Source organism: Symphodus melops (assembly GCF_947650265.1).
Source record: "Symphodus melops genome assembly, chromosome: 1".
NCBI lineage: Eukaryota > Metazoa > Chordata > Actinopteri > Labriformes > Labridae > Symphodus > Symphodus melops.
The window spans coordinates 25,693,639-25,706,584 of record NC_136691.1 but is presented as its reverse complement, the minus strand read 5'-3'; the positions used below and the strand labels follow the sequence as shown (position 1 = coordinate 25,706,584).

The 12,946-nt window shown below is 39.6% G+C and overlaps 1 protein-coding gene across 1 annotated transcript; it reads left to right on the top strand.

The window, feature by feature from the left end:
• The first annotated feature begins 941 nt into the window (after positions 1-941).
• On the top strand, positions 942-9,803 carry LOC306838901 (uncharacterized protein). The gene is made up of 3 exons (XM_079367316.1): positions 942-1,377; positions 8,277-9,080; positions 9,111-9,803. The coding sequence occupies exons 1-3, from the start codon at positions 1,338-1,340 to the stop codon at positions 9,302-9,304; spliced, it is 1,038 nt and encodes a 345-aa protein (XP_079223442.1). The 5' UTR covers positions 942-1,337; the 3' UTR covers positions 9,305-9,803.
• Positions 9,804-12,946: the final 3,143 nt, after the last annotated feature.

The window sequence follows — 12,946 nt, the reverse complement described above, 5'->3', positions numbered from 1 at the left end:
CAGTTATGTCCAGATATATACAGACGCATCAGATAACATATTAGGCAAAGTTGGGGTTTCATTAGTAGTTCCAGAAATTCAAATCAAAGTTGGAAAAAGAATTAGTGAGGGGTTATCAGTTTACACAGGGGAAATGATCGCAATACTATCACCATTACAGTGGATAGAGGACACAAGACCATTAAAATCAATCATTTGTTCAGATTCAACTTCATCAATCATTAGTCTACAGTACAGCCATTCAGAAAGCAGACCAGACAGTTTAAACACTGTATTGAGTTCAGATGATGGGCCTTACAGTGATGGTTTTGTGGGTACCTGCACATATAGGTACAAGGGAACGAATTTGCAGACAAGGTGGCAAAGAAGGCTACAACAAATCCTCAAGAAGATTTAGTTGTTCACATCAGCAGAACAGAGGTGAAGAGCATTATTAAACAGAGACTGAAGGAAAGGACGGTGGTTTTATAGAATCCAAAGGAAGGTTGGTGGGATGAGAAGTGCAGGTACCAATAGGAGAAATGAAAGAGTAATATCTAGAATAAGATTTGGACACACTGGATTAAATAGTACATTGTTTAAAATAGGAAAACATAACACGGGCAGAGACTGTGGACAAGAGGAGCCAGTGGAACATGTTATTATGCACTGCCAGAAATGTGATTTAAAAAGAAGACAAATGGTGGAAAAATTGGGAGAAATGAAACTAAAATTGAACGTCAAAGATATCTTACAAAAGCACAAATGAAGGAGTCAGGATTTTAAGTTAATAGACAGGATTTTTTTTTCTCCTTACCGTTTATATGATTGTTTACAGAAAGTAGAATTATGTTAGATATTTTGATCCACACTCCACACCAGTAGGTGGCGGAACGGCACCAATTCGATGTTTGCCAGCCGCCATAAAAAGTCAAAGAAGAATTAACAGTAGAAGAAGAAGAAGCAGCAGCGCAAGTAGCTTGTTTGAGAGCTGTGCAGAGCTTCATCCTTTGAGAAGAAACGTTGGAGGTAACTCACTGTCAGGTGTCTTTGTACCGAGACAAAGTGAAAACTTGGCTGCTAAATCCTCCACAGGAAGACTACCGAGCACGAGGCCTTCAAGTCGCGCTCCGACCGCGGCCTCCACTGATCACTGTCCCCGGGGAGAAGCAGACTCAGCTGCGGACACGTCTCCGACAGACAGCGAGTCTTTTCAAAGTGAGCTTGTGTCCTCCCTGCTCAAACACTTGATAGACACTGTAAAGACTGAGCTCCGGGCTGTGCTGGAGAGTGAACTGGCAGTGATTAGAGCCGACATTACTGCAGCCAGGTCCGAGCTCAAGGAGCACAGAGAGTCCATGACATCCGAGCTGTCTGCACTGAGTGTCACGGTAAAAGGTATGTGTATTATTATACATGTCTGTTATTATACATGTATGTTATTCTATATTATAATGCGTCTGCACTGAGTGTCACGGTAAAAGGTATGTGTATTATTATACATGTCTGTTATTATACATGTATGTTATTCTATATTATAATGCGTCTGCACTGAGTGTCACGGTAAAAGGTATGTGTATTATTATACATGTCTGTTATTATACATGTATGTTATTCTATATTATAATGCGTCTGCGCTCAGTGTCACGGTAAAAGGTATGTCTATTATTATACATGTATGTTATTATACATGTATGTTATTATACATGTCTGTTATTATACATGTATGTTATTATACATGTATGTTATTCTATATTATAATGTGTCTGCGCTCAGTGTCACGGTAAAAGGTATGTCTATTATTATACATGTATGTTATTATACATGTCTGTTATTATACATGTCTGTTATTATACATGTATGTTATTATACATGTATGTTATTCTATATTATAATGTGTCTGCGCTCAGTGTCACGGTAAAAGGTATGTCTATTATTATACATGTCTGTTATTATACATGTATGTTATTATACATGTATGTTATTATACATGTATGTTATTATACATGTCTATTATTATACATGTATGTTATTATACATGTATGTTATTATACATGTCTGTTATTATACATGTCTGTTATTATACATGTCTATTATTATACATGTATGTTATTATACATGTCTATTATTATACATGTCTATTATTTTACATGTATGTTATTATACATGTCTATTATTATACATGTATGTTATTATACATGTCTATTATTATACATGTCTATTATTATACATACATGTATGTTATTATACATGTATGTTATTATACATGTCTGTTATGATACATGTCTATTATTATACATACATGTCTATTATTATACATGTCTGTTATGATACATGTCTGTTATGATACATGTATGTTATTATACATGTCTATTATTATACATGTCTATTATTATACATGTCTATTATTATACATACATGTATGTTATTATACATGTATGTTATTATACATGTCTGTTATTATACATGTCTGTTATGATACATGTCTATTATTATACATACATGTCTATTATTATACATGTCTGTTATTGTACATGTCTGTTATTATACATGTCTATTATTATACATGTCTGTTATTATACATGTATGTTATTATACATGTATGTTATAATCTGTCTGCATGCACGGAGGTCCTTTACCACTTACACTAACAAGTACAATACTGATCACCTGATATTTATCATCCTCTCTGTATTCATCTTCATCATCTTCTCTGTATTCATCTTCATCATCCTCTGTATTTATCTTCATCATCTTCTCTGTATCTATCTTCATCATCCTCTCTGTATCTATCTTCATCATCCTCTCTGTATCTATCTTCATCATCCTCTCTGTATTTATCTTCATCCTCTCTGTATCTATCTTCATCATCCTCTCTGTATCTATCTTCATCATCCTCTCTGTATTTATCTTCATCATCCTCTCTCTGTATTTATCTTCATCATCCTCTCTGTATTTATCTTCATCATCCTCTGTATTTATCTTCATCATCTTCTCTGTATCTATCTTCATCATCCTCTCTGTATTTATCTTCATCATCTTCTCTGTATCTATCTTCATCATCCTCTCTGTATTTATCTTCATCCTCTCTCTGTATTTATCTTCATCCTCTCTCTGTATTTATCTTCATCCTCTCTCTGTATTTATCTTCATCATCCTCTCTGTATTTATCTTCATCCTCTCTCTGTATTTATCTTCATCCTCTCTCTGTATTTATCTTCATCATCCTCTCTGTATTTATCTTCATCCTCTCTCTGTATTTATCTTCATCATCCTCTCTGTATTTATCTTCATCCTCTCTCTGTATTTATCTTCATCCTCTCTCTGTATTTATCTTCATCATCCTCTCTGTATTTATCTTCATCCTCTCTCTGTATTTATCTTCATCATCCTCTCTCTGTATTTATCTTCATCCTCTCTCTGTATTTATCTTCATCATCCTCTCTCTGTATTTATCTTCATCCTCTCTCTGTATTTATCTTCATCATCCTCTCTGTATTTATCTTCATCCTCTCTCTGTATTTATCTTCATCATCCTCTCTGTATTTATCTTCATCCTCTCTCTGTATTTATCTTCATCATCCTCTCTGTATTTATCTTCATCCTCTCTGTATTTATCTTCATCCTCTCTCTGTATTTATCTTCATCCTCTCTCTGTATTTATCTTCATCCTCTCTCTGTATTTATCTTCATCATCCTCTCTGTATTTATCTTCATCATCCTCTCTGTATTTATCTTCATCCTCTCTCTGTATTTATCTTCATCATCCTCTCTGTATTTATCTTCATCCTCTCTCTGTATTTATCTTCATCATCCTCTCTGTATTTATCTTCTTTTTAAAAGACAATGAGATTTCGATCTCCATTGTAAAAAGAAAAAAAAAAGTGTTTTAATGCACTTTAATCTGCACTAGGATGAAGATATTTCTTCAAACTGAACTCCTGTTGGTTCAGGGCCCTTTTTGTTTTTGCCACTATTTTCATTCTTCTTATGAAATCTCTGTTTCCACACATGAACATCAGGGCAGGAAATGATGTGGATTCAAAATCGTACCGGCCATTTAATGTTCTTACCAGCACAGCAGGTGTGCATAGAGGTCCACGTCGACCGCGTAGCTACAGCGTCGACGCGATGCCTAAGTATAAATTAGGCTGGCGTCTAGCCTGCAATAATCTGCTGGCAGCACAGGCGCATCACTACCCCTAGTGGTCAGCTGGTGCATAACTCAATTGAAAGCGCTCTACTGCCAACATCACCACCCGCCAGACTGGCGTGTGGGCTGTTCACAGTTACCCACAAATCAAAACAAACTGGCATTTGGCCGGTGCTAATTTCCTGCCCTGATGTGCCAAACTTCATCAATCTGTTTGTATGCTAATTGTCTAATTATCTTCATCCTGTCTCTTATGGAGATAGAATTGTCTTTAGAAGATTTATACACATTGACATGATTTGTATGAATATTCATACTTTTATAACTATACAAAGAGATGAAGTAGACATTCTTCTGATAATAAACGTTTGCTTCATGTTGTTATAAATGGTCAAATAATCTACCTTTATTAAAATGTGTTTTTATTCTTTGTATTTGACATTTTTTACGTTCTATTGTATATATTGGTAATTGCTTCTCATATTTTATTGAAGTACTTTTTATTTTAACCCTGTTTTCTTTTTTTCGCACCAAGACGAATTCCTCGAACATGGACTTGGTAATAAACGATTCAGATTCTGCATCTCGATCTGTCTGGATCATCATGTTAGCATCATGTTACTTAACATCAGATGGATCTGTGTGGGTGAGAGGGTTCTGTTGACAGAGGGTACAACAAGTGAAAGACAGGAAGTCAACTGTCACCCAGGTAAAAGCCAGACAACTTGTGAAGGAGGTTCCTGTCAGGCTAATCGTCTGCTGTGTCCACTTGTTAGTCTGTATCAGGGTTTGATACGTCAGAGTCAAAACCTTTATTTTCTTTTTTTGTCACCGGCACACTTAAACAATTTCTTACTCCTGGAGTTTCTCTTGGGACGACAGTGAATGATCCAACTCTTGGTTTAAAAAAAGAACCTCATCACAGATCTGTTTTCACGTCGTGATCACAATAAGTCATCGTATCATAAACGAGGAAGGAAAGGCGGCGAGCATCAGGAAACGTATTCCCGTGCCTTCTATGACTCATGTTCAACCTCTTAGAACTAGAGCTGCAGCTGTCGAATATTTTAGTAATCGAGTATTCTATCGAATATCCCGATTGATTAATTGAATAAATCATACTTTTGCTTAATTAAGGTTTAACTCGTCTCGTCCCTACAACCCTGCTTCTTTGCAGTTACCATGGTAACACCTGCTTGTTACAGCCAACCACCTCAGCTCTACAGCTGCTGATGATGCTCACCATATTACTGACAGGGTCCATAATTAACTTTTGGATTCACTGGTCAAGGCGGCAGGTAGATGAAACATACAGACCAAACATGTTTTAATGGCTGAAATAACAAATAGTGTTTTTGTGTCACATACACATCTGTTACAGTACATTTAATTGAGAAAGCATTATGTTCTGTTTTATCTATTACAGATTTAAGATTCAGTAATTTTATCAGATCAGGAGATTGAGAAATTTAAAATATATATTTGCCTTTATTTATTAAACAGGTAGTTCCAAGAGGCCCCTGCTCTCTGATTCCCCCTGCATGAACATTACAGACTAAAAACTAAAATCCATCAGAGAATATTCAATTATTATTCCACTAAACAAGTTCTCACCATTTAGATTAGACATTAGACTCTTCATATAATCAGCCTGTTTATTATAAGACGTGCATCTCTGTCAGCGCATGCATTCAGCGCACTCAGACTGAGACTACAGAGACTATAGACATGTCTATGACTGAGACTGTGAGAGGACACTGCTATCGTTACGTTAGCTAAGACTACAGGGACCATAGACGTGTCTATGACTGAGACTGTGAGAGGACGTTGCTATCGTTACATTAGCTACAAACACGGAGAGAGTGAACGGAGAAAAGTCGACCGTTTGACCAGATCAGGTGTTCCCGACTTGGTCGTATGGATCACCCATCAGCTGTGTGCTGACTAAAAGTTCAAAGAGGTGCGCCACACTCGTGTGTGCGTGTGTGTACGTTAGCGCTGAAGTGTCTGTGTGTCAGACTCAGCGTGCAGCAGAGAGAGGAGCAGTTATCTGCAGCTACATTAAATGTGTTTTATACTCATAGCAAAGTTTTGATGATGCAAAAAAATTTAACGAAGCCTCGAGGCAGCAAAAATTCCTCTATGAATTTTTGTAATTCGAGGAGTCGTTTCAGCTCTACTTTGAACCGAATAATGAATTACAAGGAAATGTTGTCCACTGACAGGATTACAGAAATGACTGTCCTATGTTTACTAATCAACTATTGATGGTGCTGACACTGTGTGTGAGCAGCTTCCCTGTATTGGGCTTCTGTCTGTGTCAGTACAGCCATTCTATCTCCTGATGGGAAATCCCTCACATATTTTTCACTGTTGCACTGGTGCTTTGGGTCATGACCAAAAGAATAAGATCCCGGATACAAGCGGCTGAAATGGGCTTCCTCCGTAGGGTGGCTGGGCGCACCGTTAGAGATAGGGTGAGGAGCTCGGTCACCAGGGAGGAGCTCGGAGTAGAGCCGTTACTCCTTCACATCGAGAGGAGTCTGTTGAGGTGGTTCGGGCATCTGGTCCGGATGCCCCCTGGACGCCTCCCTAGGGAGGTGTTCCGGGCATGTCCCTCCGGGAGGAGGCCTCGGGGTAGACCCAGGACATGCTGGAGAGACAATGTCTCTGCTGGCTTGGGAACGCCTCGGGGTCCCACCGGAAGAGCTGGAGGAGGTGTCTGGGGTGAGGGAAGTCTGGGTGTCTCTGCTTAGACTGCTGACTCTGCAACCCAGCCCTGGATAAGTGGTAGAAAATGGATGGATGGATGGAATATGAATAAAGGGGTCTGGAATGATGTGGATGATGTTAATGTGAAGACAGACTGGAGCTGCTCTTATACAGTCTGATCGCTGTGGGAACAAAGGAGTGCTCGGTTTTGGAACCAGAGTTTAACCTGAAGTTTGCCTGAACCTAAGCCTTTTATGTGAGGAGAAAAGGTACCAGATTAATTCCTTGGGGTTCTCCAGTGTTGCCCATCACCACATCAGAGACAGAGCCGTCCATTCGGACGTACTGTGGCCAGTTAGTGAGGTAGTTAAAGATCCAAGCTGTGATGTCAGTGTGAAGCTGTATCCAGCAGTTTTTCCCTCAGGAGGCCGGATGGTGTTAAAAGCACTGGAGAAGTCAAAGAACATGACTCTCACAGTGCTTCCCTGCTTCTCCAGGTGTGACAGGGCTTTATGGGTCAGGAAGATGATGGCATCCTCCACGCCGATGTGCCGCTGATAAGCAAACTGCAGTGGATCTAGGAAAGCAGTGAGCAGGGTCTTTAGGTGCTGGAGAACCAGCCTCTCAAATGTCTTCATGACATGTGACGTGAGTGCCACAGGCACAGGTAGTCATTAAGAGTGCTGGGACGTCCTGTCTTAGGAACTGGGAGGTCTTCCTCAGGTCTGTAGTTGTTGAGAGTGCTGGGATATTATGTTTTGTTTGGTTTTAAATATTGTGTTTTTCATTCATTTTAATTTAATTTTATTTGTTTTGGTTTATGACTTGCAGTGATGCTGTTCTTGTGTTTCTTGTCTTCTGTGTGCTCCTACTGCAAAAAATCTCCCCTGTTAAGGTCAATAAATAATTTGGATTTGAATTTTACTTATTTGTTGTTGATGTATTTATGGGCTTTTGTATGCCTTTATTTAGAGATGGGACGGAATCAGAAACCAAGGAGAGAGACGGGGAATGAATTGTGAAGAAGGAGCCACAGGTCGCATTTGAACCTGGGCTGCCCGCTCTCCACGACTTAATGATGATGAGAAACCTCAGGCTACCAGCACCCTCACTTTATTTTTTTACACAACCTCTTCAGCTGCTGTCATTTACTTTGACTTTTTTAACGTGTTTTTTCCGTGGTTAAATTCATGTAGTATCTTCAACCTACCACAAGTAGGAAGTAACTTAAGCTTAATACATATTGACAAAATAAAAGCATTACAAACTTTCTTTAAATGTAAAATCAGTGAATTCCAAACATGATTTAAATGTGATCAATTCATATTAACTCTTGATTTTCAGTCATTAAAAACAAAATCATTTGACGGGCCTTATTAATATTCAAACATCAGTCTAAGTGTGGTTAATGTTTGTTTACTGTGTCCTGCAGATGTCCAGCAGCTGTTGGTGAGTAAAGAAGAGCTTCCACCTGAGCAGCAGGAGTGGAGCCACATTCTGGACCAGGAGGACACTAAGCCCCAACACATTAAAGAAGAACATGAGGAAGTGTGGATCAGTCAGCTTCAAGGACTGGAGGAGGCTGATACCACCAAGTTCCCCTTCACTCCTGTCTCTGTGAAGAGTGAAGATGATGAAGAGAAACCTCAGTCCTCACAGCTTCATCACGGACAAACTGAACAGATGGAAACAGAAGCTGATGGAGAGGACTGTGGAGGAGCAGAACCAGAGAGGGACTCAGATCCAGAGAGACGTTTACAACTAGAGACTGAGGTCAAGACTGAAGACTCTGATGAACCAGAGACTAAGGTCAAGACTGAAGACTATCATGAACCAGAGACTGAGGTCCAGATTGAAGACTCTGAACCTGAGACTGATTACAGTGATGATTGGCAAGAGACAAGAGAACATCTATCAGAATTGAACTCGAAACTAAAGACTGGTTGGAGACCACATAGCTGCTTGGATTGCGGTAAAATATTTAACCGAAAACAGCATCTGACCAGTCACATGATGGTTCACACTGGAGAGAAACCCTTCAACTGCTCTCAGTGTGAAAAAAGATTTAACCGAAAACAGCATCTGACCAGACGCATGTTAATTCATACAGGAGCGAAACCCTTCAGCTGCTCTCAGTGTGAGAAAAGATTTGGTCATAAATCCAGTGTAACAAGTCACATGTTAATTCACACAGGAGAGAAACCCTTCAGCTGCTCTCAGTGTGAGAAAAGATTTGGTCATAAGTCTAGTTTGTGAAGTCACATGGCAATTCACACAGGAGAGAAACCCTTCAGCTGCTCTGTTTGCAGTAAAAGGTTTCCCCATAGAAAAAGTCGGGCTAAACACATGTTAATTCATACAGGAGCGAAACCCTTCAGTTGCTCTAAGTGTGGTAAAAGGTTTAATTCAACGTTGTATCTGACCAAACACATGATGATTCACACAGGAGAGAAATGGTAATCAGGTTCAAAGGGAAAAATGATCCAAAGGAATGTTGTGCCACACACATCTAAAGATAGATGTCATGTAAACATCAAGCCCACAGCATATGGAAATAAACTCCAAACAGAGTATTGAACCATCCACTTTGATATGATGTATACACCCAAAAAACACATTTCATCATGTTGAGTACACAGCATAGACAGGCCCAATACTTAATCTGTGACAGCCTCAGGGTTGGCCTCTTCCTGGTTTTTTCTTTGCTGGCTGTGTTCTCCTTGTTGCAGGTATGTGGGTAGAGTCAAGGAGGACTCATGCAGCACACCTGAGCAGGCTCCTCAGGATCAATAAAGCAGATTCTCTCAATCTACTCTCTCTCTTCTGTGGCCTGCAGACGTCTCTCAGCATTTGTTTGGTTGTGTTCGAGCTTGATTGATTCATTCACCAACACTCTCTCTCTCTCACACACACACACACACACTCCTCACTGCATACGCACTGACCTTTCTCACAAACATAACCCTTTGTAAATTAATAATTGTAATTAAATATTTTGAATAATGTTACAGCCTATGTGTGGTCTCCCTGTTTTGTCAGTTCAGGTAAGTTTCTTTTGTTAAGAACCTTGTTTGTTCTGCTCTTAGTTTGTCACCTCTATTTCGCTGTACTTGTAAAGGTTTAGGGCTCGCCTTTAGGAGATAGAGGGGGAAATAGTGTCAGTATTTGGCTTTGAGCATTGAATTTGCCAAGTACTAGTTTTAGTCAGGTTCACTATATACTTTTGGGGGATTTCTTGGGGGATTTGTTAAACTATACATTTTTGGAAAGGTTATGATATACGGAGTCAGAAAATCAATGTTTGCATTTGCCCAGATGCCTATGTGGCGGCCATCTTGGATTTAAAAAAATGGCCGCTGTGAAACTTTCATTTGTAATATCTCAGCTTCTGAATAAGTTGTAATTTTTATTTTAACTTTTCAGGGTCAGAGAATCCAATGATGCTAGTTAAAAAGCTACACAACGTTATTAATCCTATATTACTATATTAACCCATAGATGCAGTAGTGGGTCAAAAATGACCCGGTGTGGCTGTTTTCTTGCAATATGATCAGAATGAAAAGTTGTTCACATTTAATATTCCATGTCCCTCAAAAAAACATTTTTTCATCCCATAGAAATACATCAGTTTTGTCTTTGAGTTTAAAATGAGCTAATATAAACTTGGATGTGTTGGAACTATCAACATGCACATTTAGACCACAGGATGGTTAAGCAACCTTTTTAATTAGACAATTCCATCACTGCTTGGGCATCATCATCCTTCTAGCACTGGCTGCTGCACTGACACATGATTGTACAGGTTAAATCCTAAACTCTGCAGATTTACACTTAAATTGGACCAACTCAAGGAAGGCGTTTGGGGCTTGGAGGACCTCTGTGATCACTGGTTTGAGCATGCCATCTGAGTGTTTAAATATCAGTTTTGCATAGGATCCAGCTGTGGATCCTGCAGATCATAGGATTTAGCCTGTACAATCATGTGTCAGTGCAGCAGCCAGTGCTAGAAGGATGATGATGCATGAAAGGGATGATGATTTTGATGATGTATAGAAACTGTCTAATTAAAAAGGTTGTGAATGTGCATGTAGATCGTTCCAACACATCCAAGTTTTACATGAGCTCATTTTAAACTCAAAGACAAAACTGATGTATTTCTATGGGAATATGAAAAAAGAAATGTTTTTTGAGGGACATGGAATATTATATTTCAAACAACTTTTCATTCTGATCATATTGCAAGAAAATAGCCACACCGGGTCACTTTTGACCCACTAATGCATCTATGGGTTAATAAGGTGAAGTTGTGTAGCATTTTAACTAGCATCATTGGATTCTCTGACCAATGTGGGTTTAGCAGTTAAAATCAACATTCCAGTTTATTCAGAAGCTGAGATATTCCAAATTAAAGTTTCACGGCGGCCATTTTTTTAAATCCAAGATGGCCACCACATAGACATCTGGGCAAATGCAAACATTGATTTTCTGACTCCTTACATCATAACCTTTCCAAAAATGTATAGTTTAAAATCTAAATACAGTGAACCTGACTATTTTGGGAGGCCTTATGTCTAGTTGAATACATTCCATTTGACTGTTTCTACAGATTTGATTGACGTATTTTATCTAGTTCATCAGTTTGTTTAGTCTGTATAGAGATTGAGCATTTGTCATTATGTCCCCTTTAAGATATTAAAAATTGTTAAGTATGCGACAGTCTTTAGCAGAAATAGGACGCTAATGATCCAACGAGGCTTACGTTTCTATCTCTGTCCTCCAGATAGTTTAGAGCTGAAGAAGCCTTTCAGAGAAGGAGAGGTGAAACCACTGAAACAAACAACTTTGAGACGACTTCTTTGAGGGCACACTGTTCATTTATTGGTATAAAGCTTAAACACAGCTTGAGCAAAAAGGAGCATCTCTATACATCATTTTAATGTCACACATGAAATGAACTTTCACATTAATAAAAAGGACTTTACATTTTCAAAGCAGCGTTGGAAAAAGTGTAAATAAGTGTCAGAGCTCCTCTTCAACATGTGTGTGAAGTGTGTTGTTCTAAATCCACTGATCCTGTATTTCATCATGTCTATAAACCCCTCTATTTCAGCCCTGCTCAGAACAGGCTGTTTCTGTGTCTGTAGCTTTAAATATGTAAATGAGCTGTGTCTGACCACGCCCCCTCTCTGGAAGGGCTCGGGTGTACTCGCTGCTTTCTCGCTCCATGTCCTATTGTTTACGGTGAGAAGGCAGACTCAGAGGGCAGAACAAACACCTCGCTGTGGGAGTGTCACCCACCTGGGGGAGGGGCTACTGCCCTTTGTGATGTCAAATCTCCAAACGGCCTGTTTGAGCACACATTTTCTGAAAAGTGGAGCAGGCAGAAGACGGAGAGGATGGACTTTTCTCATCATTGGGGGGTTTGGAGACAGATAGAGACACATACAGAATTATGATGAAGTGGATTTTACAGAATATGGAACTTCGGCCTGAAGTATCTCAGCTGGTTTAGTAATAAAGTCTCTATAAATTGGGACGCTTACATCTTAGTGATTGGAGTACTGGACAGATGTTTTTAGGGTGCAGATACGTGTGGAGGGGGATAGAGTAGAGTTGTCTATTGTGAGGCAGAAGTTTTGTAAAGAGTTGGTGAGGGATTTGGTCCCGATGATTATCATGTCTGATTTTGCATAGTTGAGAGACAGGAAATTGGTGTACATGTTTTTATTTCATTGAGGCAGTTTGTCAGGGTGGAGCAGGTTACAGTGGAGATGTACAGCTGGGTGTCATCTGCATAGCAGTGGAAACGGAGGCCATGTTGGCAGAGGATGTTACCAAGGGAGAGCGAGTACATGATGAACAAGAGGGGACCAAGCACCGACCCCTGGGGGACGCTTTAGGACAAGGGAGCTATGGAGGAGGATGCTGTGGCTGATGGTGTCGAAGGCTTCACTGAGGTCGAGGAGGATGAGGATGTTGAGGAGGAGATCGTTTGTGACTTTGAGGAGGGCTGTTTCAGTGCTTTGCTGGGAGCGAAAGCAATACGCCTCTGAACAGAATTGTTCCCCCTAAATTTGCCTCCCTTTCTCTACTGCCCTGGCT

Bases quoted from the DNA above. Each gene is read 5' to 3' on its own strand.
- LOC306838901 (XM_079367316.1), top strand. From the start codon at position 1,338: ATGACATCCGAGCTGTCTGCACTGAGTGTCACGGTAAAAG. The intron at 1,378-8,276 runs GTATGTGTATTA...TGTGTCCTGCAG, and splicing joins ACTGAGTGTCACGGTAAAAG to ATGTCCAGCAGCTGTTGGTG. The intron at 9,081-9,110 runs GTCATAAGTCTA...GAAGTCACATGG, and splicing joins TCAGTGTGAGAAAAGATTTG to CAATTCACACAGGAGAGAAA.